The sequence below is a fragment of the Rhinopithecus bieti genome, unplaced genomic scaffold (genome assembly GCF_001698545.2).
Source record: "Rhinopithecus bieti isolate Rb0 unplaced genomic scaffold, ASM169854v2 scaffold_7884, whole genome shotgun sequence".
In the NCBI taxonomy this organism is placed as follows: domain Eukaryota; kingdom Metazoa; phylum Chordata; class Mammalia; order Primates; family Cercopithecidae; genus Rhinopithecus; species Rhinopithecus bieti.
Window position 1 is genome coordinate 5,824,739 of NW_016806331.1, and position 12,379 is coordinate 5,837,117.

The 12,379-nt window shown below is 48.5% G+C and overlaps 1 protein-coding gene across 1 annotated transcript; it reads right to left on the reverse strand.

Moving 5' to 3' along the window:
* Positions 1-2,541: 2,541 nt before the first annotated feature.
* BSX (brain specific homeobox) lies at positions 2,542-6,770 on the reverse strand. The gene is made up of 3 exons (XM_017875677.1): positions 6,509-6,770; positions 4,254-4,450; positions 2,542-2,901 (listed from the first exon to the last, which is right to left on the reverse strand). Exons 1-3 carry the CDS (start codon positions 6,768-6,770, stop codon positions 2,662-2,664), a joined length of 699 nt encoding a protein of 232 aa, XP_017731166.1. The 3' UTR covers positions 2,542-2,661.
* Positions 6,771-12,379: the final 5,609 nt, after the last annotated feature.

The window sequence follows — 12,379 nt, forward strand, 5'->3', positions numbered from 1 at the left end:
TCCTATTGTCTGCTTTTCCAAGACAAAAAGGTCATGAAATACACCCAATCCACTCTTGTTAGACTCAGAACAAGCCCTTGACAAGTTGTTGTGAAAGCAGAAGACAGAAATGCCTGGTGCTTTTGAGTTTGGGTTCACCATCTAATTTACACATACACACACACACACACACACACACTTTTGCCCAAATACAGTTTTTATACTCACTTTAAAGATTCTTTCAAAATCCTATTTAGTAGTTGTTCTTCCTGAGATTAGAAGAATTCGATTTTTCCCTTGGCTCCATAATCTTGTGTAATAGTATCACCATACACAAGGGATACACACTTTCCCTTCCAGGTTACCAAGAACATTCTCAGTCACAAATCACTTTTTCTTCCACCAAGTCTTTTGTCTTACTGTAAAACATTTGCCAAAAACTTCTGCCTTAACAAAACAGTACTGTCATTATCTTAACAAGGGAGGGAGGAGAGAAATCTGAGCATAGATTTGCTTTTAATAGCCACAATCTTTAGGCTGTGTAATCTAAAGAAATGAGAGAGGTGTTCTTATAAAGTGATAGAAACAAAATGCCAATCAATGCATTGTTACCAAGAAAAATGAATAAATAAACTGCATGAGAAAAGAAGTTAACAAGGAGTCAGAGACATTTTTTAATCCTTCCTTGGCTGTCAGCTAGTCCTGATTTCATGAGTAAATCCTTCAATCTTGCTAAGCCTCAATTTCCTCATCTATGAAAGGGGAAAATACCCATGTCATCTGAGACCCACAAGATCATTGATTGATTACGGAGCACTTTGGAAAATCCAAAAGGCTGTACAATGCTTATGTTTTAAAACCAATAATTTTGCCTCCTACATGATGCACCTGGATAAGCTGTCACTCTGACACTTATCTTTACCTGGGATAATGTTTCTCCAACAAGCCTATTGCAGAAAAATGAAAAGGCCTCCTGCTACATTCACATAAGTATAGAACTTAGACCTAAAATGATCTTTAGGATTCATCCCCATATTGGAGAAATACGAAAACAAAAAGATTAACCCACGCTCACATCCACTATTGTTTATATAATTATTATTAATCATTAGAACCCGAGGGTCAGGATTCCACTCAGTCCTACTCATTCTTTTCCAGCCTTCCCGGACTCACTTACCTAAAGACACAACCAGAAGCCAAAGAATCAGAAGGTGAGAGTGCCTCTGGTGCAGCTGCTATGTTTCATACGCGTACTGAGTGTGTAGGGTCATCACACAATTCGGTAGTATAATTTCAAACTCCAAATATCAGTACATCTCTGTCTCTTCAGCATTTCAGAGCCACAAAATACCAGAGCCACTTTTCCACGTAAGTGGAACTCAAGACCATTAATCAAACGATTAGAAACAGAAAAATTGGAGTGAGAGGGAGGGGATCTGTTAATGAAAGGTTATTCGCAAGTTCGTTTCTACAGGGACTAGGAAACTGCCTAGGGCCGAGGGGAGGGGGCGTACGCGTGGGAGAACGCCGTAGCAAACCATTCCTGGAAACGCGTGATCATTCCCAGTTTTGCCTGGCGAGCCTTTCATTATCTAAGAGACTACAGACCCGGTAAAAGAATAAGAGACCTCCCAGGGAAAAGAAGAGGGGTAAAGCGCAAAGTCAATGAGACCCCCGCCCCATCTAAGTCCCCACAGGTGCACGCCCGGAACACCTTTAGCCTTAACCCTTTGGCCTGCATCTTGATTTCCTAAAATGCACTGAGAATGAGTATTTCCACACACAACCCGAGGAACTCTCCGTTTTAAAATATCAGAAGCCCGTGGAACGTGGAAGCGTTGCGGGACAGGAGCGCAACAAGTTCGGGAAGCAGAAATTGCTATAAGGGTTTTCTGTGCCCAAGTTTCCCGCCGCGCGCTGGTGCCGCGCAGTACGCGGGACACAGGGCGTAAGGGGCGTCTGCGCCTGGGGGCCACAAGCTGAGGAAGGGTGCCAGGATGCAGAACCGCGAGCTCTAGCGGAGAACAGGGACGAGAGAGGATGGAAGCGCCGCCCAGAGAAGAAGGGAGTCGCCTTCGTATTTGAGTCAGAGATGAGACCCGGGGCATGGGGGATGGGAGCGAGCAGGAGGTTAGTGACGAGCAGTGCATGAGTCTGTCCTGACACTAGACGTTTTAAAGATCAGATTGCGGTTCTATCTGTATCCCCGTGGAGCGGAGGCCCCAGAGACCTGGTCCCTTTGCAGCCAAACGGACTGCCCAAGAAAGGGCAAGGAGTTGGCGTGGTGAGCAAAGAACAGAGCTAGGGGCAAGTTGCTGAGAGGCGAGGGAGAAAGAGGTCTCTAATCGGAGAAAACAGAGAGCCGAAAGTCGAATTTCCAGTCTAGGACGCGGTACTGGGCTGGTCCCCGACCCCAAGGACGACGGACGCAGGAAAATGCGCGCCCGGGCGCACACTCTCCAGTGGCTGGGACCGGAAGGGCGAGAGGGGAAGCGGGAGGCCAGGCCGCGGGCCGCACTGGCTCCGCACTGGCCTGGAGGACAGGTGGGTTTTGTTTGTCTTCCAGGAGCGAATCTCCAAGGCCCGCCACGAGACTGGAATCTGAGTCTTCCCGTCCGGGAGGGAATGGCGCTCGGCCCCGCAGTCTCTTCCCCTGCCTACCACCCTCCCCAGCCTGGCGACTCAGAGCACGTGTGGCCCTGAGCCCAGCTCCCCCTCGTCTCCAATGTCCACCTCGTCCTCTGGTTCGGTCAGCACGAAGGGGCCGGCGGGCAGGCTCAGCCGAGCCTCGGCGGCTGCGGCCTCTGAACCGCGGGGGCTGCCCTCGGGGCTTTCTGGCCCGTCTGGTGCTTTGGGTTCGTCTTGGCTTTTCCGCAGTTGCTTTTTATGCTTCATCCGCCGGTTCTGGAACCATGTTTTCACCTGATTTCAGAGAGATAAAAATAAAATCATGTCATTCCTCCAAATCTGAGCGATTGCTGCTGGGGTTTAGGAAAATGGGCGGCAGTCCGTTGATGAAGTATCCAAGAGCGGTGATAGCCTCAACTGCTCATAAGTTATCGCCTTAAGCCGAATGAGAATCGAACAGTCTGAGGCTTTCAGGGATAACTGTCCCAAAATAATGATAAGGATTAACACGGGTGGTTAGCAGTTATGCATATTGTTATTAATTAGAACTACTAATAAATAGTAAGTGCTGCGTGGGCAATCTTTTTTAGGCTCAGCTGATGTTCCTCTGATTGAGACATCTAACCACCTGATCCACAAGACTCCTGGACAGGAAGATGACAATTGAACCTCCTGGTTCTCATCCGAGAGAAAATCAGACCCAGGCCTGGCAGAGCTAATGATTTCACAGCAAGAGGCGTTCTGGGTAGAGACTATGAGAAATGGGGAAGAGAGGACGGGGTTTGAGGTTGCAGGTGAATAGCGCTTGGAGGAAGATAAAAACCGTTCTTCCACTCAGGACAGGGGAACAGGGAGGGGACTTAAACCACAGTGTGTGTGTTGGGGTTGGAGCGGAGGTGCATGTGAACATTGGCCGCTGTGAGAGAGACTAAAGAAAGAAGGGGGAAGAAATCTCCTTGTGTGGACTTCTCTCAGGACAAGAACTCGCCTAAACGCTTACCATTTACCTCTGACCCGGGTTCCTAACCTGGTCGGAGAGACTCCTCTCTCTGACGAGTATTCATGCGAATAATAGTTCTTAACCCGGAGGTGGTCGTCAGAATTACCTGAGGAGTGTTTCCTTCCTGTCCAGAGTCCCGCTCGAGAAATGTGAGGTTGGGGTCTCGGTACTTTTTTTTCTTTTTCTTTCTTTCTTTCTTTCTTTTTTTTTTTTTAGATGGAGTCTGGCTCTGTCACCCAGGCTGGAGTACAGCGGGGCGATCTCGGCTCACTGCAACCTCCCCCTCCCGGGTTCAAGCGATTCTTCTGCCTCAGCCTCCCCAGTAGCTGGGATTACAGGCGCGCGCCACCACACCCGACTAATTTTTGTATTTTTAGTAGAGATGGGGCTTCACCATGTTGGCCAGGCTGGTCTCGAACTCTTAACCTCGTGATCCGCCCGTCTCGGCCTTCCAAAGTGCTGGGATTACAGGCGTGAGCCACCACGCCCGGCCTGGTATGGGTAATTTTACGAAAGCTCTTAGGAAAGGCCTAGAACAAGCGTCAGCGGGGGGTCCATTCCTACTCCACAAGGTCCCGAAGGTATTAAGAGCTGAAGGGAGAGAAGAACGAAGAAGAGATCAGGGCCTCCCTCTCCTCCCGCCCACCTGCGTCTCGGACAGGCTGAGGGCCGTGGCCAGTTCCACTCGCTCTGGCGTGGACAGGTAGCGCTGGATCTCGAACCTCTTCTCCAAGCCCGAGAGCTGCGAGTCAGAGAAAACAGTGCGGGCTTTGCGGCGGCGGCAGTGCTTCCCCGGCAGCTCCGCGTGCTGGGGGTGCTGGAACAGCGCTGGGACGGGCATCCCTGCAGAAAAAAGAGCAACCAAGTGGGCAGAGCCTGGGTCTCCGCAGAGCAACTTCCGCACCGCTCCCCTCCCTTCCCCTAGCCCCCAGTGCCTCCCTCCGCCCCTTGCCTCCACCAGTCTGCTAGCCCCAAAGCTCCTCAAGCCTTTCTCTCAGGAATCCAGGGCAGAGAAACAGAAAAAAAAAAAAAAAAAAAAGGCCTCAGAAATAGCGCTTGGAGATCTTTATCTGGAGAGTCATCTAGAAATACAAACAACAAACAGTAAATAAAACAGAAAAGAAAATCGGAAAATAGATCCGGAGGCCGTTTAAAAATGTCTTCTTGGAGAGACTTCCGTAGGGTAGGCCAGAGCCGTCTTCAGCAGCGCCTGGCGAAGTTTTTTTGCAGCTGTCAAATGGCCCAGGAGCAGTGCTGTCCCCAGCCCCCACCGTATCCTCCTAGACCCCTGATGACGCTCAGTACTGTTCTGGGGCTAGCAGATGCATGGACATAATCTTGCCTCTAAACCTCACTGAAAAACACCTTTCTGTTTCCCAAGCCACTCCTATCCCACCGCAGCCAAAGGGAGCCGAGCAAAACTGCCTTATCCGGAGAAGCCCCGGAGCGGGAACAGAGGAGCATTTCCCGCCTCTCACGTCTCCTCGTCCGTTTCTGGGTCGCGCTGAGGACCCGGCTATCTAATCTGGTCCTCATTCTTTTCCTTATTCTTTCCCTCTCCAAGGCCAGCGAAGCAGAAGGGTTTGAGGCGCTTTTCCATGGCCGGGTCCGGGAAAACTTGTCTTTCCCGACCCTCGCAAGATTGACTCTGTCTGAGACGCACCAAGCGGACAGAAGCTACCACAAGCAACGTCGGCCAATCCCAGGGAAAATAAACAAACATAACAACAAGTAGTGCGGGTACCGCGGGCTTTGGCCACTGCTGTATGGGTGAACCACTGGCGCCACTGAGAATAGACTGTCACCAGCGGGTGGTGAAGCCAGTGCAGAGATGTGGACCTGGATGCAGCCTTTATTTTATCACTGCCCCTCCAACCGACTGCCCCGGAGTCTGAATTTTTTTACCACCTTACAAACACTTTTAGCTTTGTTCTGGATTCCAGCGCCCACAAACTACTTCCTGTCTTGCTCCCAGCCCCTGCACCGACCATGGTTGTTGCCACCTCCAAGCTATGAGTCTGGACTCAACGAATTATTCTATTCTGGCTGGATTGAAAACGCCAGAGAAAAAACCATGGATGTGGCCTTTCAGAGGGAGACAGAAAAAAAAATCTGGGTATTTCCCCACATCCTCCTGTCCTAAACAGACTTTGCTAGTCCCTGCTTTTTGTCAGACCAGAGAAATCAAAATACTTTAGCACCCGCCTCCAGCAATGATGGCAGCTGGGGCAGAGGAGGGTAGCCCAGACTAAGATTGTGAGTTAAATGTTAGATATTGAAGGTGAGGAGGGTTAAAGAGCTGCATCTCCCCCAACCCCCCCCCCTTTTTTTCTCACGCTTTCTCTCTTATTCAGGCTAGCCCAAACCTTTCCTTCTCAGAGAAGCCCAAATCTTCATTCACTTCTATGCCCCCAGCAGTATCTGCAAATGCTCAGTGCCTGGAAAAAACAGAACTGCCCTGGGCAGAGTGTTGTGAGTTTCTGTGCAGGAAAAGTTCTGTCCACGGGGTGGGATGGTCAAAGGTCTCCCTCCGAGTGGGCAGAGGCGGAGAATCAGGATTGAGAGATGAACCAAAGTGGCCAGGAAGATCACAAGCAGGGAGACTGAGCACTGCCCACCAAGAGTATTGTCAAACCCTATATGCTGCCTCTTGACCAGGCACCTATCCTCTGCTATGAAGAGTGCGGGGGGGATCACGAATTATCCCCGTGAGTTGGTATGCCTCCAGGGAGCTCCGCATGGCGTCAGCCATGTCCCCAGACTCCCACTGTCACTTAGGGAAGGAGGCCACCAAGCCAGGCAGAGCCAGTCTGGCCTTTCCTTGGCTCCATCACAGGTTTAGGGTCTCTGCTGGAAGCCCTGCTCTCTCACTGCCCATACCTTGAGGCTCCTGTTACTTACCCGAGGTGGTGAGGAAATAAGGATGGTGGTGGTCTCCCTTATGCAGAGGGTGATGGGCGTGAGGAGCCAAGAGGGTGGGTGTGGGCATGAGGGGGTAGCCATAGTCTAGCAGAGGCACCCGAGAGGCCAGAGAGCTGGCGAAATGGTCTGGGGCCACCTCCCTCAGCGGCTTGGGCTTGTGCAGCAGGATGTCCTCGATGAAGAAGGATGTGGGCCTCTGAGAAGACGCCGGGTGTAGAGGAGAGGTGAAGTTGAGATTCATCTTGAGCGGAGCACCTGCCACAGGACAAGGGCCGGGACGAAGTGGAAGACGCAGGCAGAGTCTTCAAGCCTGCTCGAAAGCCGGCAACTACCCTCCGAGGCTCGAATCTCCTCTGCTCTCTCCCGGGCCTGGGCTACCCCGGGCGCTGGAGAGGCAAGAAGGCAAGCTCCTGGGTAGGTTGGGTCTCTGTGTTGGAGAATTGGCAGCTTGGAGAGGGGAGCGGGGAGAGCCAATGACGAGGCTGCCAGAGGCAGAGGGGAGGGTGCGGGAGGCTCGGGGCGGGGCGGGGAGCTGTCCGCGGTGCTGAACACCACCGGCCAAGCCTGGGAACAACAGAGCCCGCAGGGTTCTTGTTCCTACCAGGTTTCTTGACCTCAATTTCTGCCCTGTCACTGCAGGGGCTGCTTTGTTTCCAGTCGTTTTAAAAGAAAGCTAAAAGGAAAAGTCTCTGTTGTCCGGCAAACTCCTCTTTACAGAGGAGAAGGCACTAAAAGGGCACCAAAGCAATAGGGATAAAGCACTTATTCAGGCATTTAGGCCTGGGTTTTAAGAGTTTCCATAATTTTGGTGGCAAAAAAAGAAGGGAGGAAGTGAGGAGAAAGGGCACCTGATACTTCAAATTGCTAGATTCTACTTAAGTTTATGGCTGAGGGATGACTGGATTATTAAGGTAAAGAAAGAAAATGATGATGGTCATCATAACAGTCTTTACCTCAGTTATAGGCAGTGGGCAGGAGGAGGGTTATGTCTACATTAGTCAAGTTATTTGGTCTGTGTAAATATGTCCAGAGTCATCTCTTAGTGCCATCCTCCATGTCCCCTCAAATATTTACTTTCTCCTCATTTCACTCACGCAGTTTGCTATTTCTGCTGTTACTTTTTCAACCCTAGCCCCCTGAAATAATTGTACTACGTTTTTGTTTCCCACTCCTCTTTCCCAGCCTCTTTCATTTCTGTCCCTACCAATCTTTTGGGGTTTTTTTTTCTGTTTGTTTTTTTTCTAATCTGTCACATTTATTTCCCTGGAGTCAATTTGCTAAAATTAGGGTGATCATCTACAACACAGTAGGGGTAATTTCAGCTCACATCTCCAAAAATTGCTCTAATTATTGATGTTAAACTCAGGGAAATTAAAAGAAGCCACTTCTCTCCCATCTCCCCATTTTTAAGCTCTAATTTGTTGAAATCTAGTCGTCATCACAATTCCAATCACTACTGCTAATAGTAAAAGTGTTTTAAGAGAGACAGAGTCCTCACAACCCATGCTATTAGATAATTAGAGGAGGTGTTAGAAAGCCAAGTGCTAATCCTGGGGCGCATGGGTAGGATTTCCATCTGATCTAGCAGGTAGAACAAATTAATTACCAGAATCAATTAGGCCCCAAACTACAGTGCACTAGGAAGTGGCAGCATTCTATTCCATAAGGATGAACTGGTAAATGGTAAGTAGATGAAGAGCTTGAGAGGAAGGAGGAAGGGATGTGAGGGAGACTTTAAAATAAGATCTTGGCAAGTAGGCATCTAAATGAAATCAGAATGCTTTGATCTGAAGTCTAAAATGTGATTTAAAAAAAAAACTCTAATAGTAGTAAGAAGAGAAGAGGCCCAGTGTGGTGGCTCACGCCTGTAATCCTAGCACTTTTGGAGGTTGAGGGGGGAGGATTGCTTAAGCCCAGAAGTTCAAAACCACCCTGGGAAATATAGTGAGGTCCCAGCTCAGAAAAAAGAAAGAAGGAAAGAAAGAAAAAGAAGGAAGGAAGGAAGGAAGGAAGGAAGGAAGGAAGGAAGGAAGGAAGGAAGGAAAGAAAGAAAGAAAGAAAGAAAGAAAGAGAAAGAGAGAGAGAAAGAAGAGGAAGGAAGGGAAGGAAGGAAGGAAGGAATGAAGGAAGGAAGGAAGGAAAAAAGAAAGAAACAAAAGAAAGAAAGAAAGAAAGAAAGAAAGAAAGAAAGAAAGAAAGAAAGAAAGAAAGAAAGAAAGAAAGAAAGAAAGAAAGAAAGAAAGAACCTGAAGACCTGAAAGCAGGTGGCCATGGAGAGGAAGACAATAGACTTTCCAGAAGTCCTTTCCTAGCGCTAAGCCCTGGCCCATCGTCTCAGCAGGGCTGGAGGCAGAAGGAGGAGACAGGTGAGGAAGGGCCGGGGGTGACCGTCTACATTTTACAGACGTTCACATTCACCCCCGCTTCCATTGTGAGCTTGCAGCATCGGCAGAGTAGAAATCAAGCCATTCTGTCTCCCCACCCTATAGGCCGAGTAGCTCTTGAGGGCTGGACGGGTGTACAACCAGAGTGTGGCCCGTGCCTGAGGGCGCCCTACACTCCAGCCCCACACAGAGCACAGATTTGCACCCAGCTTTGGGGGCGGGATTTCGGCTTCATTCTGGGGAGGGGACCAACTTCTGTCTCAGAAGCAGAAGTGATTATTGAATGTCCCTTTGAGAGCTGGGGCAGTAAAAACGTCTTCAAGTGACAGTTACCTTTGAGCCAAGGCACTGCAACCCCCCCCCCCCCCCCCCCCCCCGTCAGAACTTACACACCTCTCACAGTGTTTGCGGGATCGGAAAGGGAGTGGGGGGCGATGTAGACCGCCTCCTCCGTCCTTATCTTTCCCTTGTTTCGTAAGCCCCGGACTCAGCGTCCTGCTTTCCCCCAAAGCTAAGGCAATCTCCGCAGGCCCTGCAATCAGGCGGAGAAGCCGGGGGCGATGAGGGGCGGGACGGCTCCTGGCGCCCTCTTTTCCAGCCCCGCTCCCGCGCTGCCTGCCCGAAGCCCGCGCTGCAGCTAGAGAGAGACTCGGGGCCCAGCCACCCCGCCTCTGCCGGGGCCCCAGGAGGAACCTAAGAAAGGAGAGATGGAGGGAGGACATGGCATCTCTTCAGGAAGGGGCAGGACCTCCAGGACCGAAGTCGTTTTCTTTCTCTTTCCCTTTCAGCTACACTGGGAAACAAAGCTCCGCGGCTGAGAGAACACCACGGGCTGCCAGGACCCGTGCAGGGCCCTGGGGCGCTGAGGGCGGGGAAAATAGGGCATCCGAGTGCAGGGGATTCCTCAGGGCCGCCTCCTTCTCCCGGGGTGCCCAGAGGAACGGCGGCGGGGACTCGCTGCAGGCAGACTGCGGGTCCTGGTGCCAGCAGCGCGCATGGGCGGGCTGTGCGGACGCGTCTGGTGCTCCAAACGTTTCAGATCCGGTCCTGGCCCCGCAGCCCCTTAAAGCTGTGTCCCAAAGCCTAGGGGAGATAGCGAGGCTGGAGAAGCCGGGAAGTTTCTCTGTCGTGTGGGGCTCCTGAGCAGAAACGTGCGGGGGGATTGCCAGGGTTGCAGAAACTTTTGGCTCGAGGCGGTGGCTGGCCTGCCTTACTTCCGTGGTGGGGTTAGGGAGGCCCCTTTGAGATTCAATCTTGGTATTGAATCCGGTATCTTCCTGTGGCAGGCAACGCGTACCAAAGGCAGCTGCATCACCTTCCTGCCTGCTAGAGCCCTAAACCTCACCCCACCCACCGGCCGCAGACGCCCAGGGAAGGAGAACATTTTTAGACAGCTTGTAAAGGTAGGCTGTGGCAGGGGACGGGGACAGGGAAACTATTTTCTCTTTAAAAGCAGAGATGTTACATCGCCTGGTTTATCTCTAAAGTGTATACCAGTGCTGTCCAATAAAAATACAATGCAAGCCACTCAGGTAATTTTAAATTTTCTATTAGTTACATTTTTTAAAAGCAGAAAGTCACATTTAAAAAGTAGGAGAAAACGGGTGAAATATTAATGTGTTTCACTGAACCCCAACATATCAAAAATATTATTTAACATGTAATCAATATAAATATTATTAATGAGATTTTTGCATTCCTTTTTCATACTAAACCTTCTAAATCCAGTGTGTATTTTACACTTTCCACAAATCTCAGATTAGTCCTATTTCAGGTGCTCAATAGCCACGTAGGGCTAGTGGCTACTGTGTTGCACAGCACCTTTAGTCAATTGCCATAGTCCCTATTACCTTCTCAAATATCCATAGATACACACAGAAAATGGAAATCAGTTGCTGAAACCAGCCTGGCACATTCTCCAGGCTTGCCCTTCATCCATTCATTATATTCGATTATTCTAAGTATTCACTGAGCACCTACTATATGCCAGGCTCCTTGCCACACACCTTCCCAAGTCTTAGATTAAGTAAATGCACCTAAATTACACTTACTTTTGATTCTTACTTGACTAGAATCTGTCACCCAGGGCCAGCAGGCTGTGTCTCTCTGCAAAGCTGACACATAGAGCCCAGATCCTACACAGTGCCCAGAGTAAAGAAATAAAGATCAAATGAAGCCACCTCCCCAAAAGTACTCTGTTTGTGGTTTCAGCTGAAGAATTATTAAAGAAAGAAAAAAACATGTCTTTCAGAGAGCTAATAATTAAACAGTCCCTCTCTCTTTCATGTCAGCCTCAGCTAAAATGGTCATCTGAGCTGGGACTTAGTTTCCCGAAAAGATAACTCTATTGATGATCAAAGGAAGAGACTGGTTCCATTAGCCAAGTTGCCTATACCGTGGCCTTCAAAATAAAGGAAGAAATGTATTTCAGAAGTATCTGAGTAACACACTTTACTCATAATATTGCTTGTTGTCTGTTGCAACTTACCTTCCATCTGAGTACTTTATTTTAAGCACTACCAAAGTGGATGACATGTCTACAAAAATAAAGGGAGTTGCTGGCTGCTTCTGACAAATGCATCTTCAAAAATAATGTGTTTGCAGTGGAAATTAGGGTGTGAACCCACATGAGAACAACACGCTTAAGGATGTGGCATTCAAATCACAGTGTATTTGTAATACAAGGAGGACGAAATCCATCCAGTTTGCTCCTTCAGGTTGGGTCAGTCTACAGGGTCAAAAACTCATTTCATTTCTCTTGAAGTTCTCTATACTGCCTTTGATATCTCAATTCAAAGCATATTTCATGAAGTGATAAAGAGAAAAGAAGACCTTTGAAGCATGAGAAAACTTATACCTTTTTTTAATCCTGCAAAAGATGCATGGTGGAATAAGAATGCTCTTTCATCAGTCTTTTGCTAGTATTCCACCAGTTTCTCCATTGTATCCCAAGGAGTAGCCAAATATGTTACTAGGGGAAAAAACCCAATAAGGTAACAAACATACCTTTGGAATGTTCTTTTCTTCCATTCTAAGCCATTCAAATGATATGATCAGATTTAAAATAAAGTTTGACACAACAAACTTCAAACAGTTACACCAAATTAATATGCTTACTTTTGAAAATAAAAGGACATGAGAGTTATTACCATTATATGTTGAGAGTATTTGGTGTTAGAGATCATAAGACCTTATCAAATTGTATCATGAGGTATGGAGATGAGCCTGTAAACATTTCTCAAAAGGACTTCTTGTGTAGAGTTAAATATTAGGTATATGTTTGTTAAAGTGCTGTTTTGTTTGAAGATACTTTTCATGAAGCCAATTGATTTTTATCTTCTAACTCCTGTTGATAATGCAATCAAATTATGAACAAAAAAATGGAAGGTGCAAATGTTGTCACTCTAAAGGAATTTGTCTTACAATGATAAATAATCTTAAAAGGAAACAGAAGGAAAATATTGAA